Source organism: Drosophila teissieri, chromosome X, assembly GCF_016746235.2.
Source record: "Drosophila teissieri strain GT53w chromosome X, Prin_Dtei_1.1, whole genome shotgun sequence".
Classification (NCBI taxonomy): Eukaryota; Metazoa; Arthropoda; class Insecta; order Diptera; family Drosophilidae; genus Drosophila; species Drosophila teissieri.
Window position 1 is genome coordinate 5214373 of NC_053034.1, and position 10441 is coordinate 5224813.

General features: G+C 36.0%; 1 protein-coding gene across 3 annotated transcripts; it reads left to right on the forward strand.

The window, feature by feature from the left end:
• The first annotated feature begins 3767 nt into the window (after window positions 1-3767).
• Window positions 3768-6174, forward strand: LOC122624349. Of its 3 annotated transcripts, none has more exons than XM_043803856.1 (5): window positions 3768-3871; window positions 4661-4873; window positions 4929-4949; window positions 5008-5434; window positions 5603-6174. In XM_043803856.1, the coding sequence occupies exons 4-5, from the start codon at window positions 5045-5047 to the stop codon at window positions 5828-5830; spliced, it is 618 nt and encodes a 205-aa protein (XP_043659791.1). In that variant the 5' UTR covers window positions 3768-3871; window positions 4661-4873; window positions 4929-4949; window positions 5008-5044; the 3' UTR covers window positions 5831-6174. The 3 variants fall into 3 exon arrangements, with proteins under 3 accessions (XP_043659791.1, XP_043659790.1, XP_043659789.1); XM_043803855.1 differs by having other exon boundaries at window positions 5022-5434; XM_043803854.1 differs by having other exon boundaries at window positions 4929-5434.
• Window positions 6175-10441: the final 4267 nt, after the last annotated feature.

Below are 10441 nucleotides of genomic sequence, written 5' to 3' on the forward strand. Positions count from 1 at the left end.
ACGTGGTAGTTTCATATAATTTGTATATATTTCATAATTTTAGACGTATGTGCATAAGTAGTATTTCATAATTTCAAACGTATGTGCATAAGTAGTATTTAAATGTGTGTTACTGTGGAAATAAGAAACAAATTATAATCCACCTACCATGGATGGGATAACGATTTTGCAGGAAAACCCAGATATACTTAAGATACTTTGGATCTGTTGTGCTTGGGCTGAAGTATCTATACACACACGCACACACAAACACAGACAAACATCATCCAGTTTACCTTTCCACAAAACACTCTCCAAACAACAGAGGCAAAGACCAAAAACAAAAAGATCTCCGTTCAAGGGCATTCCGACTTCAACTAGCCATAAATCCCCGGCAACCTTTTCCACTCGACGTGACGCGATCTTTTTTTATTTTGTCGAATTGCGTATCTCACAGATTTCCGATTTCGGATCTCTGTTGCCAACCGATCGTGAGCAGTGTAATGGCAGCAGCAGCAACAAAGATCCCAGAATTCAGATTCCAGATCCCACATCCCAGATCACCAACTCAAACCGATCCCATGCCCAATTAACAATAGCGATCAAGCTCAGGTAGTTCGGATCGGATTCTAAGTCTTGGTAATGGGATATGGCCTAATTTCTGTGCCACCGATACGGAAGTCGATCGATAACTAGCCAGGATATTGATATGGATATGTCCACCAACAGTGCCATCGATTTCCTTTAATTAAAAGGAAAATGAAAATGAAACTGTCAGGAGTTTAATTTTGTTTTGATTAGATTCAAAATGTAGAGTCCATATACATATCTCCATTATTAAACTTCGGCATGTATGTGGAACATAGACGGCAAATAAAGTGCTTAAAATGTATTCACATTAACTTGACCCGTTTTCATTGAACCGATTTGAAAAGTGCTAAACAAAAGAATAATAAATCGACACAGTGCCAGGTAATTTGAATAACATTTGACGTTGGTCGAATGCATTTTCTGTGGAAGCGAAGCAATGTTTATATAGATTGGAATCGCCTTAAGTTGCGTGAGAGGAAAAAACTAAAAAAAATTTCCTGGAAGGAATGCAGCGCATATGTTGAATTAGAACATTTACGGCCCGTTGTAAATCACCACACGACGTTTTGCTAAATGTGCGGTTTGATTGATTGATGGCTCGATTGATATGCCCGTTTAGCATCCACCCCTCAAATCATACAACTGTCGCCGATTGTCAGGGGTTGTCGTAATGAGCATAATACACAAATTGTATCTTGTGGCAAATGCAATAAACGAAGTTCTAAGCCAAACTTCTTTTCCATTTACATTTAGCGATGGATTCGTGAGCGGGAACACTTGTAAATATTTAAGATTATAAAAAATCGTTTGGTCTCTATCTCTGTATTGTACTATTATCGAATATATTTACGCGGCTTGTAAAGAGAATGTAAAGAAATATCTAAAAAGAGGAATCACGCGCGCATCTCTAGTTGATCAATTGAAACACATTCTAGTGACCCTAATGTATCTGCATATGCATCTGCAGAATAGTCAGCTGTACAGGCAATTACGCACACATGTAGATAGCACCTTGCTAATCCGATCGGCCCTGTTTCCAATCCATGTTCTCTTGAACTCGATTCCAGGCCCAAATCCAAATCCATATCCATGTCCGTGTCCGTATGCGTATCCGTCTCCGTGTCCGCATCTGTATCTGTATCTATACCAACATCTACGCCGGCCGTGTATCTTTCGCTCTCGCTAAAAATACCGTTCTAGCGCTATTTCAGCGCGTGTGACGGGCATCCGTGTGTTTATTCAAGACGGCTTCTATTTATTTTTTATACGTATGTTTTAATGTTTGCATATTGTACGATCTAGGCGCATAGCCCCCCATGGTATCCGTTCTATATCTATTTAATTTCGCATTTCTAATTTTTCCCCTCGGTTCGTAGGCGCTATTTTTGTACCGCTTCAAGCGATATATGCGCGCCAAAAAAGTAAAATAGAATAGAAGCCGCCAAAGAAACAACGCATTTTATTCGACTAGAATTTAGTACGACCTGCGATGGATCGACTGAAATATATCCCTTTCTTTCTGATACATTATAAAATCACAGTTTAGGGAAAAATATAAATAATAGCTTTCAAATGTTATCACAAAAATTAAGACCAAAATGTATATATCATTCGATAGATTGTACTTTAAAATGGTCTACAAATAAATAATATTTTGAAACGAACTGGGCGCCAGCCCTAAAAGTATTTTAAAGGTACTGCGTCGAGTACATAATCTTTAAAAATTATATGCTGTCCAAATGGATGTCCTCCGACTTAACGTATACATATATACAAAAGGCGTTATGCCCCATCCATAATCCTTATGCCCCATCGGCATCCCTATTTGATTGACAAAAAAAAAGTTCGTTTAATTATAAGGCGCTGTACGATTTTAATATGAACCATCAAAATGTAGAAGCGGTGCGCAAAAAGAAGAAAAAGGAATTGGGGAATTGACGGAACGTGCGGAAAATAGGTCAAATCTATTTTGGGGGCCAAAAAAAGGCGATAAAAATAATGGGTAGCAGCAAACGGTTCCCATCTTCTATATAATAATATAATACAACCTCCTCGGTTCTCTCTGTTTTATGCCGCCAACACCTTTTTCTTAAAATTTTGCAACGAAAAAAAAGAAATAAATAAAAAGAAAGAAACGCTTTTTTGCTCGCTTGGTGGAAAATTTTTTGGGCGTGTTGCTAGGCACTGGAAATGAAGAAGATTTAGCCACTGGGAACACGGCGAAATTTCTACGGGACTGTGGGTAACGCCACGCCCTCATAGAGCAGTATATAATGAGCTTACACTGGGGGAAATGATCATGTGGGATATATGTACTTAGTTATGATCTACAATAATTAAACATGACTCACTAATTTTTTTTTTTAAATCAGTACATTCTTGCAAAGTAAAATAATTTATTTGTCATTGGACCAATAAGCGAAACAAGTAATATATGATTCATTCATATATTTGCAGTGCATCCGTTTGGTGTCAATATATAATATCCATGCTTTCACAGCTGGCATCCCATTATGATTAATGGTCATGAGTTTGGAGATGGGATAAAGTTTTTACTCCATAGAAACTTCACACAGATGCGCTTCTCAATATGGTTTTTTTTTTTAATTAAATTGATTAAACGTATTCTATCCACTTTAGAATTAAATGATTTGGATTCTTGACTTGCATGAACTACTTTTCTATGTACTGTCCATTCACAGTTTCAATAACTTTACCATTAATTGATTACTAGCAATAAACCATCCACACAAAGGCAAAAATTTCCCAGGCCAATCGAATACAAATTGCAGTTCAAATCTAGAACAAATCCCTAAGACAACGGGTAGAAATGGCAGTGGAATCCTGGAATCGACAGTGACAGACCCTTTGATCTGCTTTCCAGGAACATGAATCCTTCAACGCCGTGATGAATTCCCAGCCTTTATGCCCACTTTACGTCCACTTTTATTAATGCCACATGCGACAGGAAACGCTTTCTTGGCCAAATTGCACTTGTCATGCTGCCAAGAAGCGTTCGAATCGGACCATTCAATTGGCCAGCAGGAGTCGTGACAAATGGGAAATCCAAGGGACCCGAGACCTTAAAACCTGAAAAAGTCAACAATCGAAACCGTCCACATCATTGGGCCATCAATGAATTATTGAATTTGTCGAATATTGCGAGAGTAGCACATATGTATAGAGTTTTCTGTCGACCAGCTCGCCCGCATGAATCAGCTTAGTGAAAATAGTGAAATAGTGGCAATTAAGGCCGGCAAAAAACGGAATTAAGCAACCAAAACAAAGTGTCATTAAAACCGTAAGCGATGCGATGGCCCACGCCATGTTAAGCAGGAAAATAGAAAAATTTATTAAACAAATAATGCCACAGGCAAGGGGAATCGGGAAGCGGGAAGCGGGCGATCTCGGGTCTTCAATTAGTCAGACTTTTACCCCGGTCATTTCCACCCCACAGCAACAGTAGAAAAACTATCTATACACTGCAAAAGAAACCCTGATCTAATATGAAATCCATTGGGAAGTGAAATCTTTATTTGAAGTCATCCGAATTCTAAGCAATACATTTCCCCTACATTTCATTTGAAACAGCTTATTTTCTTTAACTAGATAATTTGGTTCGGATTGAACTTGTTAAATTCTCTCAGTGTCTGAATCGCGTAATTAACTCGACAAAAACTCTCCGAGGAAGTGTAGTGGATAGGGGTAGGGGAGTGGGTAGTGGGTATGGGGCATTGCAATATAATAATAATTATTCTGTACTCACTCAGTAAGCTGATTCATCTCCCGCCGGGAAAACACCTGCAAATATGTGAGTACACACCCAAAAAAAAAAAAAGAAAAAAACTCGGACAGGTAGTTAGGGTTTAAGGGTTGACATATAGCATCTAGAAAGGGTCTATTCTCGTCGTCTTTCGCTTATCCAAAAAGTATTTTTACGATCGCGCATACACTTTTATAGCAATGCCCAGGATGTCGCACTTTTATGGCACTTTTACCTTCGACCTCATCTGCAGATTCCCACTGAGTTAACGGAGAGAGTAGTAGGCGCCATTAAACATTTATATCTATATATAAATTTTGTTCTTAGAAAGGGATAGGCTTTGGAAAAGGAATACCTAAGTTCTACCAGATTGCTAGACTGAAAGATTCCGATGTGTCACACTAAAGAAAAGTGTTGACGATGAACACAGGGTCTCGAATACGTTATGGTTACCTTTAGCACCCATAAAAAGTACTTCCTGAGTTTAAATGCGTCTATTAATGCACATGTTTTCTGGTAATTATAACCTGCAATCGTTTTGTAAGTAAAGAAAAATAAATCATTTTAAATACTGACCCACATCTACCTTTTGCAGAGTCGTCAATCGAATCACAAAGTACGTAAAAAGAAGTCAAGCGAATAGACTTAACAAAACAGAAACCAATCGTTCTCAGTATCCCAACATTAGATTTGCCAAATTCAAACACCAAAATGTTCGAGCTACAGCTTATTACCTTCCGGATTCGCACATTATTGCATAGGGCCTTTTACCTGTCCAGCGATTATGACATGTACTCGATCTGGAACTTTTGCCCGATGACCAACTGGAACCAAGCTAAAGATCTGCTCCAATCCTGTAGCCTGTGCCGCGCCGAGTCATTCCCCATTGTGTTTTGGCTGGTGGTGCTCTTTAGTTTGTTTGGAGCCGGTTTCAATTGCTATGAGCTGATGCAAGTGTGGTCCTGTCCCTGCGCGAAGTTGGCCGTGTGGCGCCAGCGGCACTTCTATGTCCTGGACCACTGGGCGCTGCGGAAGGCTCGACTTGTGAGCACGGGCGTTATAATGATCGCATGGCTTATGCTCATTTACGGAATCATAGCGGTGGGTACCACGAATGCTTGGACTCGCCTACCAAAAAACAAGTTCTCGAAGAAAAATGTAATACTTGTATTTCGTTTTAGCGCTTGCTGTGGCTTTAGATACGAATGTTAGCAAACTGCGAGTTTGAATACACACTCTTATGATTTCTTTCCTTTCGTCGAACTGCAGATCTCGCCGCACGCAATGTCGCCGTGGATCCTGGTGACCAGCTTCGTCCTGTCGGTGGAGTGGTTCATTTGGGCCTTCGAGGTGATCACCGGTCGATTGCCGATCAACCTGCAGACGCTGCTGTCGCTGGTCTTGCATGTGTTCTTCCTGGGGATGGTGTGCTGCGTGAAAAGCGTGTTCGAGGTGGCGCTCGGCGAGCACGTCGAGCACTCGCTGCGGATCATTTGAGGAAGGAACGCCGCCGAATGTCATCATTAAGTAAAGGTGCAGGGCCGGCATAATTGCATCTCAACCTGCATTAAGCCCAATTAGGTTGCCGGCGGCACGCACACCATCTCGCCCTAATCAGTGTTCGTGTTGCTCCGTTGCTTACTCTTCCGTTGCCCCAACAAATACTCTTTCGTCCCGGCAAGCATAAGTCCTTTATATGTTTTGTAGCTTTTTGTATTCGAAAGACCCGAGACCAAGCATTGTTCACCTTTCTAAATTTATAAAGTGTAGCATTAATCGAAATTATGAGTTTGTAGAGAATAGAGACGTTCCAATTAAAGTTGAAGGGTTTATTTTCGTAAGTTCTCTGGCTGTTTCCCAGTCTCATGACCCACGAATATAGCTCGCATTCAGGGAAGGGTACAATGTTAATTCGCCTTCATTTCAACACTGTTAACTTCATCGATCGGCGAGTTGCACCTGTTGCAACCCCGACCACACCCCCCTTTCCCACATGCCCCTTTTGCGAAACTCGCGCAAGCTGCAAGCCACCGAAATCTATACATAATTAAAAAGGGAAAAGCACGCACAAGGAGGGCAGTGCGTTGAAAGTTTAACGAGATGGTTCGCTGTTATATCCTCGTCCGTCCAGACCAGTTATGTGACATTCGAACCCCCAGACAAAGGAGGTATATACGAAAAAAACCAAGCAAAATATAAGGGAAAAAAGTTACAGCTGGCCCCTGGAAGACGCCTTTGAATGCATCTGTCCGACGAGGAAAGAAATCTGCCTGGAGAACCAGATAGTGGATAAATACGATAAGTGCTTGCAAGGAATATGAACTTTCAGGACCTTTCCGAGGAAAAAATGTTTTTCCATTAATTTAGTTAATGGAAAAATTCAAAAGTCAGCATTTTTGTGTGTGTGGCTGCGCGTTTCTTTATTCAACATCCTCCACATTTGCACATATCCTATATTTTCTATTCAATATTTACTTACAAAAGTGTTCTGGTTTTTAAGCTCTTTCTTTCGTCTTTTTTTTTGGTTTCATTACGTATACGCCTCGCTTTCTTACAAATTTGTTAATGTTCTATTTAGATAATATAAATAATTTGTTGTGGTTGCTTTCTAAATAAATATATAATTGAATAATGTATAAGTACATGGTATATAATATAGAATATATTTGATTTCAAATAATTGGTAGTTTATTATTATATAGTTATTCTTTCATTATATTATATTATATGTATAAATATGCATTGAAAACACATCTATTAAATATTTTCGAAAAAATACAAAATGTACAAAACCTTTTTTTGTTTTCTTTCTTTCTTAGTTAAACTATTGAAGCCTGTTAAATGTGTATTTGTTTTTATGTTTAAAGCTGTCTATATAAGCAGATTTCTGTGTTTTTTTTTTATCTTCTGGGATTTAATGATTTAATGTGCCTCTTGAATCATATATATTTTTTGAAATCATTCTTAATTTCTTTCTGTCAATATTTACACCCATTTTTCTATGACTATTTTGTACTTTTGATTCTGCATGACCTTTCTTTGTTTTTGTGTGTTTGTGTGTGAGCATTTGTGTGAGTGTGAAACGACCTTGAAATCCAGCAACAAAATTTAGGAAATAAATTAACCAAATATACAGTAAATAACTTCACACGCATCGCAATCGCGAAAAATATATAATATCGAATCGTTTATAAAAATAAAATTATAATAGTAATATTAATATTTACACATGTATTTTTGTAGTAAAATGCAAATTTGGTACATTATAGTTTGGTGTTCAAACCCTAAATATTAAATATGATTTTAGACTCTTTGATCGTGACATAAATAATGCTTTAAACTGTACAACCCAACCCTTTAATCATCTTAATGTCCCTAATATTATGGTTTTACACAAGTAAGAAAAACATGACATTATTTTTAATTTACTATAAAAAATATGTTTTTCCTCTTAACACGAAAAAGATATTTTAAATGTAATCCCACATTTATCTACCTTTTTTATAACATTACTAACTAAATTAAAGGAACGTTTTATAACACAAAATGTAACTATGTTTATTGGTTTCAATAAATTGTAAAAAAAAACCAATAAAATAAAAAACTAATTTTCCATTAAATAGTTACTGCAATTTATGTTCAATTTCATTCAAAATTTACTTAAGGCAGATGAAAAAGGGTATCTTTAATTTTTGCTGATTATAAGGAACAAAATAAATAAAGATAAACAGAAGTAGCAGCAACCAAAAAAAAAATAAAAACAAAAGGCAGACGCAGTCGCAGCGCAGCCGGCGTGACCTTCACCCAATAAAGCGATCGACCGCGGTCAGAGTGTAAAAAATAAAGAAAAAATTGTTGCCAGCTATTTGGTTGTTGTTTTTTATGCTTTTTTTTGCAGTTAAACAATTGTGCACGGCAATTTTGTTGTCTCTGTTTTGCTTGGCCCGTCGCCCTCTTCGTGTGTGTGCGAATTTGCCGGCTACTTATCTGTCTACCCTTTCCATTTGGGTGGGTATCCCCACTGTCATATTTCGTCAACTATCTCCCGTAAAAGTAATCAACTACAAATGTATAGATAAAATCAAAGCGCTTTTTATAGAACAATAAATAATCAATATGGTAATATGATAATAATAAAAAATCAATAATTTTCTTTAAATAATAAAGATTTAAATAAGAGCATCAACTACTTCGTTTAGTTCACGTCAGAAAGTTCCCTTTCATCTTTTGCTTTGCTTTTCTTTTGCAACTCAATCACTTACTGAGTAAAAATTTTAAAAATATATATATATATTCTACCAACGAAACCGAAACTGAATGATTGTAGTAAAATAATAAACCAGCAAAAATGAAAGAAAAAACACGTCCATACAAATATTTTATGGCTATCGTGATCGTTGTTATTGTCATGGCGGTGACTGTATCCCAACCGGCTTCTATGCTTCTTCTTTGCCGTGCTTTGTTGTCGCTTTGATTTCATTAAAAAAAATTTGCCGGTAAAACAACAACAACGACAACAACAACAATAGTGAACAACAACTCTTATTGAATTAACTTAATTTGTGTGGTGGGCGCAGGGGCGGGGCAGCAACACCCCAGGCAACGAGAAAAAATACGTTGAACTGCTAGATTAGAAACGGCGACAAAAGCAATTTTCCCACCACCCACAAAGTGAATCACTATGAATGATTCACTGCGAATTTGATACTCGCTGTAGGAAAATGAAAGTGAAAAGTGTAGATAGTACCAAATGAAAAGGAAAGTGTTTGAAAATCAGTTTCCAAAATCATAATATGCTAGAAAACAAGTAAACAACTTGGAATACTTGCTATTTGAAAGTCGCTGAAAATAACCAACAAAACAAGCCGTCTGGAAAAGTGCAACAAAATTGCAAATTTACAAAAACGAAAACGCAAACAACCAATCTGTGTGTGAGAGGAAATCCTTGTACCAATTGGAAGATCTGGGAAGCTTCAATATTGCATCATATAAACCGAAACAAAAAGAAGAATCAAGAGGAGAAATAATAACAAAATCAAAAGTAATTTCTTGGTGAAATATTTTTATTGTATAATGTATAATTATATGTATATAATTCCATTATCATAAATTTTGAAAAAAAAATATTTAAACGGTTTCTATATATAGTAGTGTGTGTATATATATAAGTGTGTGTTCTGTGTAATATATTTAGTTTATATATGTAGAAGGTACATAAAATGTAATTTATTGTGTTTACTTTTCTCATTTTTTTTGCTTTCAATTTGTTTTTCATTAATAGGTAACTACATAACGAGTTAAAATTTATTAGATTATATATTAATATAGTTGTTTAGCTTGATTCGCCCGATATATCAATATTATTTTGCGATTTTTACACATATTTAATAAGCAATAACCAAAGTAAACAGAATTTTTCATATCTTCTTTTGTCATCAAATCAAAAATAGGGATTTCAAATAGATAGTAATAAACGTATGCAAAAAAAAAAGTTGTTTAAATATACATGTAATAATTCAAGCATGATCGTCTATAGTTTCATATTTCCCGTACAGTGTTAACAGTTTTTTTGCTTTCATTTCATGAGTTTTTCCGATTTTTTTTTACACGATTTTTTTTTTATGTTATTTGTCTTCAAACAATGCGTGTTTCTTTAATAATAGAAATTGTTTAACAACTAATTCAAATAGTAGTTTGTGTGTGTATAATATAAAAAATTTCATAATCATAAAAATATATTTAAACTTAAAAACTTTTGCTTTGTTTTTGTTATAAATATATTTTAAAAGAAAAAAGTTTAATATTTTTTTGTTTTGTTTGCGAGGATTTTGGTTTTGGTCATAGTTTTAGTGTATATAATTTTTTTTACAATGAAAAATTATGTTTAAAAATGCCCTTTCACTTGAATTGGTTGTTTCGTTAATAAATTAATTTAAGGACTAAACAAAGAAAAGGTTTGCTTTTCGTATTTTTGTTTCTTGTCATTTGTTTTTAGTTTATTGTATCGTAAATTTGTACGGTTTTTGTTTGTTGAAATTATTGAAAGAAAACATGTTTTTTCGTCAATCTATTTGTGGTTGTATGTACTATAGGAAAATAGGTGCATTC

Coding starts and splice junctions, on each gene's coding strand:
- LOC122624349 (XM_043803854.1), top strand. CDS start 5,045: ATGTTCGAGCTACAGCTTATTACCTTCCGGATTCGCACATTATTGCAT. Junction 5,435..5,602: donor TCATTTACGGAATCATAGCG/GTGGGTACCACG, acceptor GTCGAACTGCAG/ATCTCGCCGCACGCAATGTC.